At 36.6% G+C, this 23,347-nt stretch overlaps 2 protein-coding genes across 2 annotated transcripts in view; one reads left to right on the top strand and one right to left on the bottom strand.

The window, feature by feature from the left end:
* The first annotated feature begins 1,804 nt into the window (after positions 1–1,804).
* sash3 (SAM and SH3 domain containing 3) lies at positions 1,805–15,399 on the top strand. The gene is given in 9 exon segments (XM_032554722.1): positions 1,805–2,061; positions 6,605–6,700; positions 8,755–8,889; positions 10,349–10,484; positions 11,779–11,864; positions 11,866–11,931; positions 13,016–13,228; positions 13,315–13,459; positions 14,666–15,399. Coding segments are annotated over 9 exon segments (1,197 nt in total). The 5' UTR covers positions 1,805–2,004; the 3' UTR covers positions 14,929–15,399.
* Positions 15,400–16,066: 667 nt separating this feature from the next.
* The window catches only part of zdhhc9 (zDHHC palmitoyltransferase 9), a 36,400-nt gene continuing 29,119 nt past the window's right edge, over positions 16,067–23,347 (bottom strand). Inside the window, exons 7-9 of the mRNA XM_032554723.1 lie at positions 20,658–20,761; positions 20,419–20,515; positions 16,067–20,198 (exon numbers count right to left, since the gene is read on the bottom strand). Of these exons, the coding sequence (XP_032410614.1) occupies positions 20,028–20,198; positions 20,419–20,515; positions 20,658–20,761 (372 nt within the window). The 3' untranslated portion in view covers positions 16,067–20,027. The remainder of the gene's footprint in view (positions 20,199–20,418; positions 20,516–20,657; positions 20,762–23,347) is intronic.

Raw genomic sequence — 23,347 nt, 5'->3', positions numbered from 1 at the left:
ATCTAGATTATAAACAAAATTAGGTCACAGCGTTTGAGGAAATATTGCTCCAAAGCACAACTAGTGGCCAAACATTTACTACATTTATTAATAATTTATGTTTAAATACCTTTACATCTGATATATTGAGTGATTTTTCATAACAAGACATTTTTGTTTGTCTACATCACATTTAATCTGTCACTGCTTTGAGTTTCCACATGGTGAATTTATCACCGAATCGCTGCTCAGCTGCTGGTTGTTGTTTTCATACCTTTGTGATCATAAAGACAGATGAGTTTGGCTGCCAACCTGCAGTCAAGTGACAGGAAACTCAAACAGGGCATCCTCTACTCATGTGGTTTTCACACCACTGAAATAACAAGCTGAAGTTGCCTTGCACTGAACTTCCTTCTCTGCACTCGCTGCCATATCGTGTTTCTGCCTCCCTGTCCTGCAGCCTGACTGTATGTTTAAAAAAAAAAAAAAAAGCGCAGACATTTTTCTGAGTCACTCCTGTATTTTTGTCCAATGGCCACTGGAACTTGTGACTGACGTTGCAACAAATTTATCTCATAAGTTATTAGCTGCACGAACATTTACTGCTGCTATTGTGCTGGCGGGGAGATTTTTGTATCCTCAGTGGTTGGCAGCTGCAGAGTCGTTGCAGTTTCCAAATATGTCATCCTTGATCATCTTTCACTTCCACACTTTACATGTGCTCACTATGAATACATTTTGACATGTTGGCTGTAAAACTGTTGTTTGGTCTGAATTGTATAAATAAACAGATGGGATTTTTTTTTTAATACATGACCTTATTAACAAATTCGTGGAGCTTTTATTCGACTGATTTTGAGCAACTCTCACTTTGAAAAAATTATTTTAATCTTTTCACACTTCAAAACACTTTGCTCTAGTTTCTAATGCAAACATCTCAGCACACTTGAAATAAGACAAAACTACCTTACAACTATTTTGGTAGCAAGATATAAGAGCTTCTTTTAAGTCAATAATTCCTTAATATTGATGAAAAAGTACTAGTTCAATTGCCAGATCATTCAACTTACAACAAGACATTTTTCCCATTTTATAATATGTTATAATCTGCCAGTGGAACTAGAAGTTTTTCATCATTATTAAGTAATTACTTACTTAAAACAAGCTCATAATACTTGCTGAAAAGTTACTTGTATGTTAGTTTTTTCATCTTTAAAGTGCTCTGAAATATTTGCATTAGACCAAAAATACTTGGTAAGATTTAATGTTTTTGCAGTGCAGAACTTGTCATCACTTGCAAAAACACAAAATCCAACCAAGTAATTTTTTCCTCTAGCTTCCAGTGCAAATATGTTAGTATGCTTGAAATAAGACAAAAATAACTTACAAGTAACTTTTTAGCAAGCTATTTGATCTTGTTTTTAGTCAATAATTCCTTCATATTGATGAAAAAGTTCTAGTTCTTTGGTAGATTGTTTCACTTATAACGTGAATAATATCTTGTTATACGTAAAATAATCTGCCAGTGGAACTAGGACTTTGTAAGGAATTATTGACTTAAAACAAGGTTTATCTTGCTAAAAAGTTACTTCTAAGTTAGTTTTCTCTTATTTATAGTGTACTAAGATATTTGTACTAGAAGCTAGACAAAATCTCTTGGTAGGATTTTGTGTTTTTGCAGTGCAGATCTTGCCATAATGGCGCCTGAGAGCTGTTGAGCGTATAAGTTCGCCTTATTTCAAGGAAGCTAATTGCACGCAATCATGAGTAATGCGTGTTACTAACCCAGTAGCCCTGTTGAGCTTCTGAGCAGCAGAAACAGGGTTTGCTTTTTTGGTTTCATTGCACCCATGTGACTTCCTGACTTGTTCACTTCACTCTTCTGCAGCAGAGCGCACCTCAGCCCTCTTCTGTTTCTCCTCACCTCGCTCCAGATCTTGGCAGCGCGGTGACAGACGTCGTTAGGTGATTAAACTCTGCAGCCTTCTCGCAGCTTTTCTTGTCCGGAGAGAAAAGTGTAAGAAGATGCTGAGGCGAAAGCCATCGAACGCGTCAGAGAAGGAGCAGACGCAGAAGAAGAAGGTGAGTTTCTGCTTCTGACTTTACTTTGGGAAACCGACAATAAAGCCTGGTTGGTGTGTATAAGACTGAGCTTAATGTTTTTACTGTTTTGTAGTAAAACTCCAGTGAACTCCATCACACTCTGCTGGTTTTGTCTAAGTCTTTTAAACACAGGATGTTGGCTCAACTTAGTGCAGAGCTCTGCGGTCAACCTGAAACACCCACAAACGCAGAACTTTAAAAAATCTCTCGTCTGTTTAACTAGTTTAGGTCTTTTTGTGAATTTCCTAACCATCTGCTGCAGCTTATGCTTTGTGAGTTCCTCTGTTCTGGCCTGGTGATTCATTGCAGATGCAGATTGAGTCAGAAAAGACTGTGGCTTCAGCCGGCTTCGTCTCCAGCTGCCACCAAATCAGCACGCCTCCCACACTCGACACCAGTGCCCTTATTTTCCATCCTCAGCCCTGCTCCTGCGGTCTGATTGACATCTTGTCATTACACATCTTTTGTTCTCAGAAAACATTTTTATTCGCTCCCGGAGTCATCGAGTCATCGTTGTGGCTTCGATTTTCAACAGCTACTCAGTTTATTCGATCACGTTGCAGCAAAAACTCGATATGTTAAAGGTCAGCGAGTTTGTCTGACTTCACCTGTGGTTTTAATTCTTCAGGTTTTTTACTCTGCTAAAACATCTGCAATGATTGGCTGGCAGCAGTTGCTCAAGCTTTGCCCATTTCCTGTGGTTTCAGCACGCAGAGACAGAAGGATGAGCTGCGATAAGATTTTTTGCGCTGCGCCACAGTTCGACGGAAAATTAGACAAAGAGTTTCCGCCACAGAAAGAGGGAAAACTCTGCTTGTGGATAGTTATGCAAAGGAGTTAAAATCGCAACCGATTTGGTTAACAGCAGTTCCTAATTTCAGAAGGTGTGCAAGAAAATTGTAATTTGTAAAACAAAGAAAGAAGTTTGCAGGACTTGGACGTTCACAAAATGTCAAACATTGATGATGAGGAAGTATGAAAACCGGTATTTCCTATTTTCTGACATCCTAATTAGCATATTTTAAAGATTCGATCTGGAAGTCTGATGTTTTCTCGCTACTTTCATCACTTATAGATCTTTGCAAAAGTTCTCTTTAACCTTTTTATCACAGTATAACCACAAACTTCTATGAAATCTACTGAGATTTGTGCAGTAGACCAACACAAAGTAGAGCACAGGTGGAAAACACAGTCCTGTCTTATCAAATCTTTACAAATGAAATTACATAATTTATTAAGCCCACTTTACTCTGATTAGTTCCAGGGAATATGCAGTTAGAGTTTTACTGCAGTATTTTGTGAAAATGATAAAGATTGTGATTTTTTTTTATCATGATAAGAACTCTGATGCACCTAAATAAAGTTCACCATGAAGTTAAACTGTCTGGGTTACAAGCAGAATGCTGTGCAAGGGGAAATACTATGAATACACCATCTCCACCATTAGGCACGGTGTTAGCAGCATCATGCTGTGGGGTTCCTTTTTGTCAAACGATTTTTATTGAGCTTGGACTTGTGTGAAATGAATACTCACCATTTTAATAGCTGGAAAACAAAAAATTTGTGCAACCAGTTGCTTTAAGAAATCAACTAGTTGGTAAACAGAGTCCGCTTGTTTTTACTGTAATTATAAGTTTTTATATTTGTTAGAAAACTTTAGTGAAAATAGACATTAGCATTAATCTGGGAAGCAGCCAAGAAGACTTTAACTCTTCGTCTTTCACTCCAGAAGTCGCGTATAAATGAACGAGTGACGAGAGGTGAAGCCAAAACTGACAGAAATCCTTTAAAGGTTCTGCTGCAATTTTCCACCAGACATGTAGGGGGCGCTGCAAACATGCGGAAGTAGATTCTCTGGTCAAATAAGAAACTTTTGGGGGTTCATGTACAAAACCAACCAATTGTTGATTTAACCTGAGTTGGTTAGTAACTGCTTACATTCGTCAACTAAAAACTATCAGGGTTTCTAATAATACCAGCTGCATGTTTTGTCACATTGCAGCCGCAGACTGGAAATATATTTTAGTAATATTTACAGTCAGAGCAGCATTTAACAGAGAGGAGTAGTAACTAGTTACATCTACTCAATTACATTTACTTGAGTGACTTTTTTGGGGGAAAAGTACTTTTAAGATTATTTTACTACACTGTACGCTTTACTTTTACTTGAGTAATTTTATTATGAAGTATTTCTGCTCTTACTTGAATAAAATCTCTGTTTTTTCTCCCTACTGAATGAAAAACAAACCAAAAATTAACCAGACACAGACACACACCTGCAGTTTGTGTTTTTTTTATTGAAAGAAATTGATTTGGAAATAATTTATTTTGCCTGATTTTATTTTTTGTTACTTGTATGAATTATTGTCATTTTGATCCTCAAAATAGCAAAAGTCCATCTGAAGATGTAATTTTTAAATATTAAATGATTGATCATTTGATCAGTCACTCAGTACTTGAGTAGACTTTTTTACCAAATACCTTTTTTACTCTTGGATGGCTACTTGAGTAAAAATATGTTGAAGTAGTGCTACTCTTATTTGATTACAAGTTTTGGATACTCTGCCCACCTCTAAATGTAGGACAATCCTGAAAGAAAACTTGCTAGAAAACTTGCTAAACCCAAACTGAAATTGGGTCAAAGGTTCACCTTCCAGCAGAACCTGAAAGTTAAAAAGTCCCAGTCAAAGTCCAAACTTAAATCCAATTAAGAATCTGTAGGAAGACTTGGAAAAAGATGACCAAAAATAATGTCCATCCAGTCCAAAAGAGTTTGAGAAAAACATTTCTGCTCTTGAAGATCAAAACTGGTAGAAATGTGATTTAGAAAGTTGACAAATTGACTCAGATAAAAAAGCTTACAGAGGTTCTTGGTAGTTATATAAAACTAATATCCCCAAATTAGATGAGTTGTGTTAATATTTTGGAAGTTTTATAAAAAATAAACATTTAAATGTTGGAAAATTGTGAACTCACAGTCAATTTCTTTGGGAACATCATGGATTATCGGTATTAAACCACCAGGCATCAGTTTGTACCTACTGACATATAGGACTCATTTTATTAAATGTAATGTTTATTACATTTTTATTACATTATTAATGTACTGTGATTTGCATTTGTTAAAGCACCAAAACTGGCTCCAGCCCAGGGGCCCACATCCTTGTAAATCCGGCCCTGCTGGTGGTTGAAACACCTCCAACTGTCTGTCAGTCCATCAGAAAAAAATCCCAATGAAGTTCAGTTTCTCCTTTTAACAAAATGTGAAGAAGTTCCAAAGATATTAATACTTCAGCTAAGCGCTCTATATTAGTGGCGCGGTTTATTTCAGAGACAGCTGTTAATCAGCCGCCCTCGTTTCCTTTCTGCTCTAAATTTACACCAACACAAGTCACAGGTAGAGCTGCAGCTTGCAGAAAGCTCAGGACACAGATTTCTGGCTGCACTGCAAAAACACAAACACAACAGGTGTTTGGTCTAGTTTCTAATGCAAACCTGAAATAAGACAAAACTAACTTACAAGTAACTTTTCAGCAAGATATAGAAGCTTGTTTTCAGTAAAAATGATCCCTTAGTGTTGATTAAAAAGTACTAGGAGAAAAATGTTTTATTGTAAGTGAAATAATCTGCAGTGGAACTACAACTTTTAAATCAGTATTAAAGTTTTATTTACTTAAAACAAGCTCCTACATCTTTCTGAAAAGTTACTTATAAGTTAGTTTTGTCTTATTTCAAGTGTACTAACATATTTGCACCACTTGGTAGGATTTGGTGTTTTTGCAGTGTGTTTGTGCAAAAATAAAAAAGTAATTTGGTAATACTTTATTTAAAGTGTTACCAATATTGTATCAGTCTACATATAGACTGATATAAATGTCAAAAACATGAAGGAGTCTTTGTGAATGTTGTCATTATTATTTAGTAAATAATGACATTTTTAATGCAATGTTTACACTTGCAATGGACATTCAGTTCAAGTTTTTCTGCAACTTTGCTTTAAAAGTCTCATTAAAATTTGTCACTTTTAATGAACTTTTTAATGACTTTTTGAATGACTTATATCACTCTTAGGCATTCATAATTATATGTTTTACATATTTTATCACTCATTGTTATATTTGTATTCTCAAATAACTTGTCAACTAATAAGCAATTCCCCGGTGGGGATCAATCAAGTATATTCTACTCTGTTGACATTAAAAATGTTACAGAGTGACACTCCGTGACAAGAATCATAAACATTTATGAAGACTCCTTTGTGTTCATAGCAGTCGTTGTTTATGTGAGTTTTATGCACATCCCTTCAAATAAAGCGTTACAAATCGTTTTCATAAGCAGAAATCCATCTGTGCTTTCACTGTTTAACCCGTACGAGATAAGAGCAGAAGCCTTATCAGCGCTGCAGCACTAAATCACCGAGCAGCAGCCATTGTGCACCAGCAGTCGCTTATCTGGTGCTTTGTTTTGTGTTTGTGCCTCTGCAGTTTGTGCTTTTTCTTCATGGCCTTTTCGTGTTTTGCAGCTCACCTTGCAGAGGTCCAGCAGCTTCAAGGATTTCATGAAGCACAAGCCCACCTCCCCCTGCACGCCAGATAAGGAGTTCACCTTAGACGAGCATGTGAGTCTCTCACCCAAAACCAGTTTGAAACAAAAGGCTGGAAAAGTAGAAGTAGGCACCTCTATCTTTGTCGTTTTAAGTTCCTGAATGGTTGTTCCTACAGGTAGTGTTTTCACAGTGTTCCTCATTTTTCTTCAATCCCAGAGAGAAACCAAACTACTGCCAGTTGTGACTGAAAAAAGCTACATTTCAGCTTCCCCTTTTTTTTTTTTTTCTAAATCAGCCGCTTTACATTTTCTGTGAATCTCCCAGCAGAAAGGGTTAGTCACTTCTCGGCAGCGTTGAGCGAGTTGTAGGACGAAGGAGTGCAGAAGTACAGAAGCAGAGAGGAAGTAAGAAGGAGAAGCAGTGCGGTGCAGATGACAGCACCGAGCAGACAGGATGTCCTCTGGTGACAGCTAGTCAAGCAGAGAGCCTCTGCGTCAGACAGCCTGAGCAGAAGCAGAAAGCATTAATCCTGCATCTGACGGGCCTTTCCCTGGAGATTATAATGCATTTAAAACTCACCGTTATCAGGTTTTAATCCGACAAATTAACTCAGCCATGAAATCTGAGTGAGAATTAAATACTTTACTTGTGTCCTGATTGGACAGCTTATAAGTAAACAGTGCTGTGGCTTTGGTTGTGTTAAAGTGTCGGAGTAGATACTTCTCCAGTTGCTTAAGTGACTAGATTGAATTGATGCAGAAGACAAAATCTTACCAAGTTTACTTGTCTAGTTTCTAGTGCAAATATCTTAATACACTTGAAATAAGACAAAACTAACTTACAAGTAACTTTTCAGCAAGATATAGAAGCTTGTTTTAAGTAAATAATTCCTTAACGTACATGAAAAAAAATACTACTAACTCTATAGGTGAAAGATTATTTCACTTATAACATGGAAAATGTCTTGTTACAAGTGAAATAATTTTCCATTGGACATAGTTATTTTTCATCAATATTAACTAATTATTTACATAAAACAAGCTAATATTTCTTGCTGAAAAGTTACTTGTAAGTTACTTTTGTCTTATTTCAAGTGTATTGAGATATTTGCATTAAAAACTAGTGAGATTTTGCGTTTTTGCAGTGCATGGCTGTGCATGCTGTTACTCCCTGATGATGTCATTTGGTGTTTAATAAAAACCTCAAGGCTTTTGCTGCATGACTTTCTCTCCTCGCCTCTCTGCTCATTTTCTGTCTGAAACACTTTTTAGTAAAAGCCGCGATGCTAACAAGATGCTAACAGAAATAATAATAATGGTAAAAATGCAGACAAGAAGAACCAAATGTGCTGCACCCACCGCCAAACCAATGACAAACAATAGATATGTTTTCATTACTAAGGTATCGATATTCGATAACGTTCTCGTTCCACTGGCAGATTATCTCACTCATAACATGAGAAAATAATCTGCCAATAATCTGGAACTAGTACTTTTTAAAAGAATTATTAACTTAAAACACGCTCTAAAGTTACTTGTAGGTCAGTTTTTCTTACTTAAAGTGCACTAAGATATTTGCACTAGAATGTAGACTAAAAACACTTGGTAAGATTTTGTAATTTTACAGTGTAACTTAACTTTGGGAAATAAACTGTTGCGCAACAGTTTGGTCACGTGAGAGCGAGGTGGTTTGTTTCCAGGTACAAAATGAATTTAGAAAGGGTTGAAATGGCTAAAGGTGGCGACTTTAGTTGGTCGGAAAGACAAATTGACCCAGAGACGTTGTGTCAATGTGCGCCTGTTGCAATGTATTCATGTTGTATGTAATCAAAACTATTGAGTAACCGCCTTGTAGAAACAGTGAGAACCTCAGTTTCCTTGAATCACCAGGCTGCAGGTGTGTGTGCGTGTGTGTGCGTGTGTGGGTTCTCAAACACCAAGACCACAAACCTGCAGGGTTTCTAGTTCGTGAGAATTTAACCATTTTTTTATCTGAGCGATCACAATAAACCGGCTTCGCCTTTGTGACATTAAAGGAACAGGTCGCTGTTTTACACTTTCTGTGATCTCTTGTAACCTGACAGGTGTTGATAGAGAGCTGGTGTTTTTTATTTTTTGTCTTGTTAGCTGGGAGACAATCTGACAGAAGAAGAAGCAGTGAAAAGTGGCAGCAAACTTGGGAAAAAATGGCGCAACGTCATCTCCCGTACGATGACCCGGAAAACGTCCAAGATGGTGCAGAAGGCCCTGGCTGAGGAGGGGGTGAGCAGAACACAACCTGGCAATTTAAATCCTTACAACATTTAATAGAAACATGTTTACAGCCCTAAAAAACAGCCCACAACGCTCTAGTTCTTGTTCCAGATGAACCTTATTTAAAAAGACTTCCATCTTGTTATTCTGAGCTATTTGTCTCCCTCTTGTGGTCAGAAAATGCGCTGCATTTATGTCAAATAAGTCAATAAAATACAGAAACTGTTAACAGATTAATCATCCAACAACTTTATCATTTTTTACATTTTATTTAATTATTTAAATAAATAATTATTTTTAATAAAAAATTATTATTCATCCTCATAATGGTGCAGAACATTTAGACGTTATATTTTTAACATTAAATATTACTTTAATTTTAAAGTATATGAGGTGCCACAGACGCCTGCTGCTCTTTTCAAAATGGGAAAAATCTGAGAACATACAATTAAAGAAAGTTAGAAAGTAAAGAAAGATGAACATTAGATTTTAATATGTCAAGAAAATAACTATTATTAATGCAAACGACAGAAATTAAGACCAGTGGTAACAGTTGTGGACATTTACACACAAAAAAATAAAATTACATGTCATGTATATGTTATTGAAAAGTATATTTGCTTTTGGAAAAATAACATTTGTGCTCTTTTATGTTACCGGTGCTTGTAACATAAAATTATGCTGAATGTAAAATTAATAAACCAATTACATGGTTTTAAAGTCTGACTTTTAAAAAATCACTGATAATTAAGTTAAATTATGACTTAATCAAAATTTTACTAATACTTCTCTGCTATGCTTTTTAATTAAAAATTTTTTAATAAGTATGCAAATACCTCTAAGTGAATCCAAAATTGGTACATAAGTAATAACAATAAAATTTACTAAGAATAATTTAAATCTGAGCTCTTTGTCGCCATCTTGTGGGCAAGACATGAGATTTATTTGTCTCAGATAAATAATTTGTCCATTAAGTTTGTTTTCATTAACTTCTAAATAAAATACAGGAACATTTAACAGATTAATGATCCAACAACTTGATCAAATATTTTTTTTATGTTTGATTAAGTTAAATTTGAGAATATAATTCTCTGCTACGTTATGTTTTTTACTTAATCATTTTTAATAAATATTTAATTTTTATTTATTTGCTTAAATAAATGAATGTTTATTTATTTAGATAAATACATACTTATTTATTATTTGCTTAAATGTTTATTTATTCTCTTCAATATGCAAATTGAAGTGAATTTATTTATTGATCAATTTTATCAACATTTCAAATTATTTGAAATAATATTTAGCAGAAATAATTTAAATAGAATGAATGTTTTTCTAATTATTTTTTATTATTGACTGCTATTCAAGAAAGAAAAACAGGACATTGATATTTAGTGGTTGTCATTTGGTTTAATTAAAAGTAAACAGTTCTCTGAGCTAGCGTTGTTTTTCGATGTTTTTTCTCCAGGCGGAGAGCGGCGAGGAGCTGTCCCCCGTCTCCTCTGACTTTCTTCCAGACCTGAGTGCGGGACAGAGGACGTCTGTCTGCTCCACGGGTTCAGAGGACACGGCTCCCAGCCCAGTGAGCCGCCAGCTCTCTGCCAGTAAGCCTGCGAACGTCAAGAACCACCACAGAAAAACCAGAGGCAAACAAACAGGCTGCCCTTTTATGGTCAAATTTAATTGCTCAGAGAAAACATTTAATTCACTGCGTCAGTTTTTATGTTTGGACAAGTTTTCACCACTCAGAAATAATTGGAACTACAGTTATTATTTTTTCCTAGAAGGAAAAATGTGACCTCATAAATATTTGACATCTGCTGACAGATGGTTAAAAAATAGATTTTAATAATATTGCAAAGAATGAAAGAAGGAGGGAACAGTGAAATCTCCCCCACTGCAAAAACTAAAAGCCTTACCAGGTATTTTTATCTGGTTGATAATGAAAATATCTTGAAATAAGACAAAACTAAATTAATGTTTCAGCAAAATATAGAAGCTTGGTTAAAGTCAATAATTACTTAATACTGATGAAAAAGTACTTGTTCTGTTGGCAGATTAGTTTTACTTACAACATGAGAAAAATGTTTTGTCATAAGTGAAACTAGGACTTATTTTTAAATCAATATTAATAAATTACTAGCTTAAAACAAGCACTTATATTTTGCTGAAAAGTTACTTGTAAGTTAGTTTAGTCTTATTTAAAGTGTACTAAGATATTTTCACCAAAAAACTAGATCAAAATTACCTGGTAAAGTTTTGTTTTTGCAGTGTAAATGAACACATAAAACCTAACAAGTCAACATAACATAAGACAGATCAATAATTTGTGCACAGCCCTAAATAAGACAACTTAACTGGTCGTTGCTAGGCAACCAAAGTTAAGTTGAACTGGAAACTTCTTGCTACAAAGCAGGTTGTTGCTAGGTAACCAAAGAGTAAGAGAGTTAGTTGATTCACATTCAAAAATACTTTATTGATCCCAAAGGGAAATTAAATGTTGCTGTCACTCATATTAATTCAGATTCTTCAGTTAGTGTACATTGTGATGGCTGTTGGTAGGAAACATCCCCTGTAGCAGTCTGTGTTACAGCAAATTTGAATAAGCCTCTGACTGAAGACACTCTGTTTTCCCTAGACAGTCTCATGAAGACGATTTTATGAAGAGTCCTTCATAAAATGATGCCACCAAACTTTCTTAGCTAGCCATGCGAGTTTGAACGGCTAAAGCTTTTCCTCTGCCTTCATTTCCCAGAATACTGTGCGGTTCTGAATTAGAGTTCAAGTGAATATTCTATATGTTGAATATTCTATTATCTATTGACATTGATGATGCGTCTATAGCAATACATATTGCTACTGATTTATTGTCCAGCCCTAAACATCTGTTGTCTTCAGGCAGCGACAGGCAGAGCCTGGACAGCGGGTACTGCCAGCGGGACAGCATGAGGCTGGAGGACAGCGCCTACAACGGGCCTTTCTGCTGGCCGCGCCGTGGTCCACACCGACTTCACTCCCAGCCCCTACGATGTGGAGTCGCTGAAACTCCAAGTGAGTCTGTCTGTGATCTGGCCTTTAGCTGAGTCTGCTGTCTGGTTGTTGTTGTCCTCCTGGGAGCTTGTTAGCTCCATGAAACAAGACGGCTCAGCTGATTATTATTCTGCGAAGGAAGAATAATCTGCAGGGCCCGACGCTTTCTGAATGTTTAAACACACTGACTCAATCTAAGGAAAACATTAAAAAAAGGAGTAAAAAAAAAAAAGATAGGTCTATAGGTGATAAAATAAATATGTCCATTACATTTTTCACACAAAATCATTCTTAGATAATGAGATTTTAGTTTGCTCAGTTCTGCTGTTTTGAGCTCTTTTCAGAATGAGCTGTTTTCAGTTCAACCGCTTCGTATCAGGTAGGAAACAGCGGTAGCACATTTCCATCAAAAACAGTTTCAGAAATTTCCTTAAAAAAAAAAAAGGACATTTCTGAGTTTGAAAAGTCAAAATTTTCAAACTCAGCCCACAACGCTGTTAAAATTTAAGCATCAGTCTTGCCATACTGACACTGATATCGATACCAATATTGATATTGGTATCAATATTATAGATATTTTGGCTTGAGCCGCCCACCTCTAGTTTACACTCATTGGTGAAAATGGCTGAAAACAGATGTCAATTATATGGCCTCACGTCTTTGATAAGCAGAAGTAGAGCCTCCTGCACAACCAAGTGGTATCTGGACTGTAGGTCAAAAACAAAACACTTGTGTTTTCCAGTAGCCATTGTACAGAGCATGCAGCGGTAAAACCTACTGACCAAATGTGCTGGAGATCTTGCTAGGTGACAGTCAGAATTCTGCTGGGGTTGCTAGGTAACGGGCGGAACTCTGTTGGGGTTGCTAGGTAACGGTGAAATGCCATCAAATGTGATTTATGTTTTTGAAATGGCTCATTTTCCAGACACCAAAAAACAATAATTTATAGCCACAAAATGACTGGGTGTTTCTTTTAAGCGTTTGAACTGTTTTTAAATGAAGTTGAGACCCAAATTGAAGTACAAAATAGGCCCCCTTTAATGAGGGTTTCCAACGTTCCATTAGAACAAACCTTCATCTCAATGTTTTGCGTCTTATTTTACAGAAAGGTGACATTATCCACATCATCGACAAGCCCCCCGTGGGAACCTGGACAGGAAAGCTCAACAACAAAGTGGGATCCTTCAAGTTCATCTACGTCAACCTTCTGCCTGATGAGACGCCTCCAACCAGGAGGAAACGCTGCCACAGCAAAGGCAGCCGGTCCAAATCCAAGCCCAAAACCTTGGAGGAAGTCCTGGACCGCATCGGCCTGACGGTACGTGGACCGAGCTGTTACCTCTCTGGTTCCTGTCCACATGTTAATCACAGTCTGATGAGAGTTTCACTCTGTTTGCGTTTCAGGAGCTGAGTTCCTTGCTGTCCATGCATGGCTTCCAGAGCCTGGAGGACTTCACCGGACTGAAGGAGTCTCACCTTAACGACCTGAACATCACAAACCCAGATCACCGCTCCAAGATCCTGAACGCAGCTGACCTGCTCAGAGACTGTACGTCCAAACACAAAACAAACATTGAGTAAAAATATTCAGAATTTATTGAGTTCTTATTCATTACAAAAGAGAGGTTTACAGACAAAAATATAATTAATTTATGACCTTAAAAGTAAACTAGATAAGTATCAATACAAACCGAAAAGAAATTTGGGGATTAGAAATAGAAAGCAAAATATCATCAGCATAAAGGGAAACCTTGTTCAGTTTGACCTGTCTGAATGCCCTAAAAGGTCAATAACTACACAAACTGACATGCAAATCTTGGAGTATTAGTGACATAATATGCCAGTGGAACAAGACATTTTACCCATATATTATAAATCTATTTTCATTTGTTCCACTGACAGATTATAGCTGCAATTGAAATAATCTGCCAATGGAACTATAATTCTTCAGGCAATATTAAGGAATTATTGACTAAAACAAGCTCCTATGTTGTGCTAAAAGGTTGATTGTGAGTTAGTTTTGTCATATTTCAATTGTATTAAGATATTTGCACTAGAAGCTAGACAAAATACGTTGTAAGATTTTGTGTTTTGCACAAAAACACAAAACACCATTGCAAATCTTTGTCTTGCAATGGTGTTTTTGGGGCCAGAGTAGCCAGAGAGAAAAAAGGAGTAAATTTTCACAAAGAAATTCTGAAATATTCTAGAAAAAAACCAAGAAAACTGCTGGGTTTGAGAAGTTGAAAATTTGCTAGAAAATATCAGAAATTTAGAAAATTTTCCACTTTTGAAACTCAGAATTTCCTATTTTTTTCTCACATTTCTGAAATTTATCAAAAATTTCTGTTTTTTCTAGCAAATTTTTTTTTTTCAAACTCAGAAATTTCTTAGTTTTTTTTCTCAAAAATTCCTCAGATTGATCTAACACTATGTGAGTTTTCTCTAGAAAGGTTTTGACTGCTCAAACTCAGAAATTTCCTAAATTTTCTCAAAAATATCAGATGAATCTAAAATTTTCTGAATTTTTTTCTAGTAAATTTTCAGCTTCTCTAACTCAGAAATTTCCTTTTTTTTTTTTTTTAGAAGATTTATAGGATTAATCTAAAATATTTCAGGGTTTTTTGGTAAAATGTACTTTTTTTTCCTTTTCTCTCTGCACTGGCCCTAAAACAGCATCATATTGTCTGAAGTCAAGTTAAAGATTCTTTTGACATATCCTGTACTTAAACCTGATTTATTTTCCACCTTTCAGCTGAAGACGAGTCTGAACCAGAGGGTGATGAAGAGGAGGAGGAGAGACCAGCTGAAAACTCGAAGGAGCCGCGGGACTCGGGTTGCTTTGAGAGCTCAGAGAACCTGGAGAATGGCCGCGAGGAGCCGAAGACGGAGGAGGAGGAGTCAAACCAGCAAACAGAGAAAGAAGAAGAGGAGAAGTCGGAGGAGATGCAGGAGGCCGGGGACCTGGAGGCCGTCCAGGAACAGCTGCAGGAGCTGACGGTGGACGAAGGACAGTGACAGGTGATGGGAAACTCTCAAACATTCCCTGCTCATTTCTGAGACTGTGATCGGCATTTAAAGTCTCTCTTCATCGAAAGAGAGCAGATAGTGCCACTTCACTGCTGCCGTCCTGAACAAGCACGCCGTCCGTTACTGAAGGCTGATTTTCCCACGATATGAATGATTTCACAGCTCGCTTACAAGCAACACAAACTGTTACCAGCTGCCACAGGTGGCGGCTTTTTTTAACCAACTTGTTGTAAAATATGGTGGTGTAATTTTACTTGAGGCATGTTTTGTTGTATTATAATGTTTCAGCTAAAGCATTCAGGGTTTCACTCTGGGCTCTACTCTGTCCTTCATGTTTTCATAGGTTTTTCCTTCATGGATGTAAACTATCGTCACATTTTTCATGTATCTAAAATGTCACTGATATGATGTTTTCTGACTGTAAATAAATTAAATAAACTTTAATCAGTGGAGTGTAAATAATGTTGGTTAATCCCTGATTAAATTGGTTTTTAGTTGGGTGTTAAAATTCACAGGTATTTGGTTAAACATTTTCACTGCTTTCCGTAAACGTTTTTTTTTTCCACTAGTTGCTATGGAGACAGTAGCTGATAAATTATGACATCAGAGTTTCCTTTCCTGAAGCTCCTCCCCTTCCTAACGCAGTGCATTCTGGGAGTAATATTTACAAAAATACCATCTTCAGCAACATTTTGATGAGCCAACAAACGGCAGCAGCAAAGTTGGTGTCAAATAGTTTTTATTTTAAAGGTATTAATAAATGTTTCTAGAGGTCAAAGGTCAACTAGCCAATCCACATTCACAAAATGAAAAGAAATATTGTGTCAATCATCTGTGCTACATTTGTGCTGCAAAAATATTTGGACTGTAATAAAAAAAAAAGAAATTTTATGTTTATGACAGTTGACTGACACCAAATTTGTTTGACTTGTTAATCTTTGACGACCTCTGGAAACATTCATCAATATCTTCAAAATTATAGCGGCACAAAATATTTTGCGGCTCAAACGTAACTTAAACATTTGACACCAATTTCGTTTAATTCAGAGACTTTTTCCACAGCGAGCCACTAACGTCTGCATACAAAACAATATTCAAATTGTGAAAAAAGTATTTAAAAAGTCAGTTTATAGTAAGACAACATTGTTTATTTAATGGACACACAGATCAAGTAAAAAGAAGTGAAGCAATTTGAATGAAATACAGAGAATCACAGTGTTGATACCAAACAAAGAAAACAAATAATGATTCCTTCAAAGTATCTGTATATATAATGCGGTGTAACTGACTAATCAGAGCATTCAGATCTGATCTTCATTTCAACACAGGAATTATAAATACAAGAGCTAAGACTGGTCTTCAAAAATAAAAAACATAAAAATCCGTCTGTCCCTTTAAAATGTGCTTCAAAAACACAACATCCCTTTTCTCAAATGTCCACTACCTACATTCCTGCTTCTCGATAATAACACCAAGCCATCTTAAAATACCTTCACAGTAAAGGAGTTCAGCTTTAGGTTTAGCACTTTTTTACTGGCAATTTAACATTTAAAATACAGCTGTATCATGGCAACATTTAGCGTTACACAAGCTGCTTTGGAAATGTAAACTTCTGCAAACTTTCATAGGTTATCATGATGTTATGGATGCGTAGTGGCCAGCTTTACTTTAAAGACATTCTTTTAGCTTACGCTTCAGTGTGAACCTTTATTAAGTGCCTTATTTAAGATTAAACAAAATCCCTTTCAACTCTTAAATAAATCTTTTTCGGCAGAAATGTCTGATATAAAACTTGAAGTCTACACAAGAAACATTCACAAACACAAACTCTGTCTTGCATACAACACAGTCACTACTACAGACTCGCTATCAGCTAACACCTTCTAAATACTAACGTGTGAAAAGATCTTCCCGCTCTTTTCTCTGCAATTATATCCCGTCAAAACTGTCTGATGTGTCAGGTACTTCTTCTGCAGGAGCAAATATCAAGAGACAGAGTTTACTGTAGAGGCAGGGAAGAAGAAGAAGAAGAAGAGAGAAAATGCAAAGGAAGGAAGATCACCTCTGCCATAATTCATAGTTCAGAAGGTGCTGAATAATAAACCCTAGCCACGCTTCGTTATCCGTTACCTTAATATGTTTCATTGCAGCTCTACCTAACAATATACAATAAATAACGGTTTTACTTTTCATTTTGCATCACAAACTCCAGTTTCTTATCTTATCAGATGTTTTTGTGGCCAAGTCAAAGGTGGAATACTGTATCTCTAAAAAGAGTTTTTAATTAACTTCTGGTGGAAAATCAGTTCTTCAAGCATCATTATGTAAGATATGTTGTTGCAGTTTCCCTTTTATAAAAGAAGAAAATTTAGATGTTTAATTTTGGCTGTAAAATTAAGAAACCAGTTTTCCAAATCTCATCAGATCAGATATTAGCAGCTAGTTAGCTTAGCTTAGCTGGAAATGTGATTTATTATCATTATTATTAAAGACTAAAAATACTCATTTATGTACAACCCAAATGTTAACAAAAGATTTTTACATTTAGAGAAACTAAATATATATTTGTGTGGGATTACAAACTGTTTTTCTAAGCTGGGGCTTGTTTTCATACTAAGCTAAGCTAAAGTTAAACTAGTCAGTCCCAGGAAATTTTAATCATACATAATTGGATTTAATCTGCTGAAAAACTTGCAGCTGCATAGTTGTCTTTTATTCCCCAAAAAGCCCAATTATTTTTTAATTATCTAAACCATTAGATTGTTTTAATTTAAAATAGTCACAAATTAATCTCCAATTTACATCTTGAAAAGTTTGAGTTTCTTTTCATAAGTATTGTTAAAAACAATTGTACCAGTTTTGTTAACACAGAGTTAATTACAGAATGTAGTTATTCTAATTTATTGTTGTTCTGAACATTAAATTAAGGAATCAGTCCTGCTAGACTGAACAGATTCAACTGTAGCGGCTAGTTAGCTTAAACTTAACTTAGCAGAAAACAGAAAAGCTTGATTTATTTTTGAGAAACCTTTACAAAAAGGAAAATACATTTTCCTTTTACTAAGCAGGCGCATTTAATATTGGCTTATATTCACAAAAAGAAAAACTAAACTAAGCCATGCTAAGCTAAGCTAAGCCAAGCTGCACCAAGTTTTTTAGTTGCTTCCATCAACTGAAAATCAAATGTAAATTGAGCTAAGTTCATTTAAGATTCTAGGTTTTCTTTTTCTTCAAAAATTCTAATTATATTTGTCAAATTTAATCATTTTGTGAAACTGTTATTTCTCAGTTGAAACAGACTAAATCAATTCTTCTGGAATTTTTTTTATCTTTTTGAAAGCTTTATGGGTCAAAATGTGTTTTTTCAGTTTGCTTTTTAAAACAAATTAAAGTTTTTTCAGTTAAATGAAGAAATCCATTTAGACCAATTCAGCATTCACAGCTAGTTAGCTTAGCTTAAACAGAAGAAGCTTAATTTATTCTGTTTAAAATATGTAGAAATCATAAAACACTTGAAGATTTCCAGAAATACAAATTACTATCATTGTCTTGTAGCAGTTTTACTAAGCAATTTGTCACACAAATGTAAACTGAGCTAGGCTAAGATAAGCTACGCTAACAAACTAGCAAGTCCCACCACGTTTTTGGCTGCAGCGAGATGTTTGCCATCTTTTCTTCTATAAGTCAGGTTACCGTATGTGGCTGATTTTTGATTCAACACTGTTAGAGGATCGTCCCTGTTGCTCGAGTTGCAGCTGCATTGATAAGGCACTGTTAATGCGAGTGTCGACGCTCATTAGGCCTTTTCTTTCCTCAGACTCAGGGGCTCAACACCACCTGCAATCTCACAAGCCTCAACATCACACTACATCCTTAGTTATAAAAAAAACAAACTAAAAGGAAACCACAGCAGTTGAGATTGATTTTAAAAAAAGATGCACATACGTGTGAACAGCACTGAATGCAGCAGAATCAGAAGACAAGGTTACCTGGAAGGTGTCTGACCTACGAACGAGTCCTCCTGCGTGGACATCACATGTACTCCCAGGTTAAAACCAACGCTTATACCCATGTTCTCACAAAGTTGCTTTTCCAGCCTCACAATGGTTTGCATAGGGCATGTAATTTATGTACAGCATAGATGACAAACTGCAAAAACAATAAATTTTACCAAATACTTATGTTCTAGGTTTTAGTGCAAATATTTTAATTCACTTAAAATAAGACAAAACTAACATACAAGCAGAGTTGGGTAGTCACTAGTTACCTTTACTCCAGGACCTACAACTTAGAATGTCCCAGTCAAAGTTCAAACTTAAGTCCAATTAAGAATCCATAGGAAAAAAATGGTTTTCATCCAGTTTAGACTTTTTACTTTTACTTGAGTAAAAATATGTTGAAGTAGTGCTACTATTACTTGAGTGTGATTCTTGTGTTCTCTGCCCACTTCTGATTACAAGTAACTTTTTTTTCATCTTTTTAGTCAATTATCTCTTAATATTAATGAAAAAGTCGTAGTTTCTCTGGCAGATTATTGCACTTACAAGAAGACATTTGTCCCTTGTTATAAGTGAAATAATCTGTACTTTTTCATCAATATTCAGGAATTATTTACTCAAAACAAGCTCTTATATCTTGCTGAAAATATTCCTGTAAGTTAGTTTTGTTTTATTCATGTGGCTGAAATGTCTGCTCTAGAAAATCTAAAATACTTGGTAGGATTTAGAGTTTCTGCAGTGTTTTTGATTCAACCGATGTTCAGGAATCAGACCCTTCGTCTCTGATGCTTGCTATAACTGAACTGGCCTCTGGATTTAAATGTTTACAGTTTCAAATGATGAACAAATAGACTAACGATCAGCGCTGGATCTCTGAGCAGCATCTCTCCTGAGAGTCTTTTCCATGCAGTGATCAGGAGACGGGACGCTGCTGATTTTCCTTCTCTTCTAGGAGGCAAATGTCTCTGCAGGAAAAGCACAGGCGCTCCAATCCGTTAAAGGTCAAAGGTTAACTGAATCCCCCTCATATGATCAGGTGGTGATTATTGTTTTTCAGTTCATGAGCCGACAGATTGCTGGTCCGTCCAGCTACTGGTTCTTGGCGATGGACGTCTCTGCATCGGTCTCTGGGGAAGCCAGCGGCGGCAGCTTTGCGGCCGGCGGCGGGTCGTCTTTAGGGGCGGAGCTTTTCTCTGCTGCGATGCTCGGCTTGACGTCGTCAGGCGTGTGCTCGTTGGGGATGAGCGGGGCTGTGGTTTTCTGTGGGAAAAGATGCAGAGAAAGAGGTTAAAAAGAGAGAAAACACAAAACAAGCATGTCACACTGAGGCCTGTCATGGTAACACATCTTACTGGGTGTTAAGATGTGTTAAGATGTTAAGCTGACGATCATTTCAATAATCGATTAATCTGATTAATTGCTTGCTGCTTTGTTGCACCTTGCAGCAGAGGACTGACTGTGTGTGAATTAATGCGCTCACCACAGTTTGTGCCACTGGGTTGTCGAAGGAACAGGGACCTTCACTGTTTGCAGCAGCGGGCGAATCCTCCTGCATCAGCCCTCGTCTGTCCAAGACGCTGGAGGGCAGAAAACGGGTCAGAAACTGAATGCGGCGCTCACTACTGATCCGAACACGGAATAAATGGAGCAGCCAGACCAGGAAATGCTTTGTATGTAGAGAAGAAATTAGGGAAATGAAGAAAAGCAGAGGATATTTACCTGGGGTAGGTTGGCCCACACAGAACCTCGCAGCAGTTTTTGACGATGTTCTTGTGGCTGTAAGGATTCTGGCCTCTGTTCTTCCCAGACCAGGAGCCTTTAATCTAAAAAAAAAAAAAATAAAACGCACAGCAAGACCAATCAGAGCAGCAGAAAACACCAAAACACGCCCTACAAAGTCAACCAGTTCACTCCCACAGTTCCTCCTTTAGCTTATACCTTATTCAAAAGCATGCTTCCGTTTTTAGACGATATTCCCACCGGCTTTGGTTTGACCTACTAAAATTCATCCTGCAGGATTAAACGATTCCTGCTTTAACAGTGACTCCGTTCACCAGCCGACAAGGAGAGCAGCTTAAAAACACTTAGTGAATTCATGAACATGCTTCATGAGACGGATTAATGACAGAAATATCTCCAATAAGTAATAAGTAACTTTTTAGCAAGAAACAGGAGCTTGTTTTAACAAATTACTTTAATATTGATGAAAAAGTTCCAGTTCCACTGGCAGATTATTTCATCTGTAGATTGGGGAAAATGTCTTGCTATAAGCAAGATAATCTACGAGTGTAACTAGAACCTTTAAGTGGAAATTTTGGTATTTTAGGGGAGAAAATGGTAATAATTCATATATGTAACAAAAAATAAAGTCAGACAATAGAAAATCAGTTTCTTTCAATTAAACAACTTAGAAAACTTGATAAAAATCTGCAGGTGTGTGTCTGTTGTAGAGTAACACGACTTCAACATATTTTTACTCAAGTAAGAGCAGAAATACTTCATTAAAAAATTATTCAAGTAAAAGCAGAAAGTAAAACTACTCTGTTTTCAAAGAAGTTGCTCAAGTAACTGTAACTAGTTACTACTAACTCCGTACACTCAGTGATAAAAAGATGTAGATAAACCAGATTAAAAGACAGATAAGTGGATCTGTAACATGACTCCTCCAGCTCAGCATGAACTAAACGACCCACCTGCAGGGCAGAGAAGACAGAAAAATGCTTCTGGTGGTAAACATGTAGGTCACCAGGCGCCGTGTGGGCGTGTGTGTGTGTGTGGGGGTGTGTGTGTGTGTGATCTATGGGAAACCAGAGCGGCTGCACCACTCAAGGTGCCTCCATCACGCCGCTGTACTTCTGGCTGCGCTCCCAGACCCTGCAGGTATCGATGCATCTATTATTAGGCTGATCACAAACGCTGAAGCGACCGGGCTGACAGCCATCGCTTCATCTCCCGCAGCGAGAAAAAAATAAATAAAAAATCACAGGTTGCAATGCTTCATTACTGATTAAATGAATGGAAAAAATTAGGCCAGTTATCCCACTGGAAAGGAGCGAGGGGACGATAAACTAATCATTATAACAAAGGAGAAGAGCTCAAACCACTAACATCATCGTTCCTGCTTCGTTTTTGAACTTCTGCAGTCAGACGTTGGCTTGAAAACACAGAATAACTAATCCACATGCGGCTCCTCTGAATCTGTTCCCACTTCTGTGTGTAATTAATGACCAAACACAATAAAAACGATCAATTGTTCTATTCTTATCTGGTTTGGGTCTCAGACGTTTTTCTAAAAGTAGCCCAGACGTTCAGGGAAAGAAACAGACGAGTCTGTTTTGCCCTCAGATGTGACGACGGTTTTAAGAATAGAAGCCATTTATATGTATTTTTAGACGATTAGATAACATCGACACAAACAGCCATTTCAGGTTCCAGCTGACTTCAATACGTGAAAACGCTCAGAAGAAAAAACAAAATCCAGAAACAAAATGGAACTATTGTAACAATTCAGACAATGTAGGTGTTTTTACTTTAAACGAGACATTTTATCAACACATTTTTATACTTCTATTTGAGTCTCTACTGCTTCTAAAAAGAGTCTAAGTGATTAAAAAAAAACCTGCGCAGTCATTTCAAGTGCTACTATTGAAAAACAGAACTTCATGTGTGATATTATTTAATAGGACATACTGTATCAGCATAAAAAGCACACGTCTCACTGTGTTCAAAGAGTCCCAATTGGACCTGGTACTGGTCAGAATATAATAAAGGACAACCAGAAACATTGTCTATACAGCCAATGACCTGTGGCATATAGATGATTAACAGATCTATGTGACTATATCTGGCTTTTTTAACACGAGTTTCATCATAGGCTGAGATTTGGGCTGATTTTATTTATTTTTTATTTTTTTGGTTTTATGTTGTGTTTGGGCCAGAAACTGTTAGTCTGATCTGACAACCACGCAGTTGTATGCGCTGTACAATGGCTGCTGGAAAAGACAGGAGTTTTGTTGTTGACTTACTATTCAGAAACCACTTGCTGCAATGTTGTTGGTTGTGCAGGAGGCTCTACTGATGCTTTTCAAAGATGTATGGTTCTCTGTTTGTAGCCATTTTGGTGCAAGAATGATTTTGTGCAAAAAATGTAATGAATATGTTTAGCATATCCCATAGATCTATCCTAACATGTTCAAGGAAGCTTTATAGGTCACTTTTAAAATATTATTTTATTTGGAGCTCCTTTTTCTATCACGAAGGAAAAATCTTATTTTTTTTTTTACAACAGAGTCGACTTTAGTTTACAACACAAAGGTTAAACAAGCTACAGTTTATGAGCCCCTCTGTCCTCCAGGGGTGAACGAGGTGCTGCAGTTGTCACGGTAACGGTAAAAAAGATCTGAAGGTGC

The sequence above is a fragment of the Xiphophorus hellerii genome, chromosome 23 (genome assembly GCF_003331165.1).
Source record: "Xiphophorus hellerii strain 12219 chromosome 23, Xiphophorus_hellerii-4.1, whole genome shotgun sequence".
In the NCBI taxonomy this organism is placed as follows: Eukaryota; Metazoa; Chordata; class Actinopteri; order Cyprinodontiformes; family Poeciliidae; genus Xiphophorus; species Xiphophorus hellerii.
The sequence above is the reverse complement of the archived record's forward strand: the minus strand, read 5'-3'. Positions and strand labels throughout refer to the sequence as shown.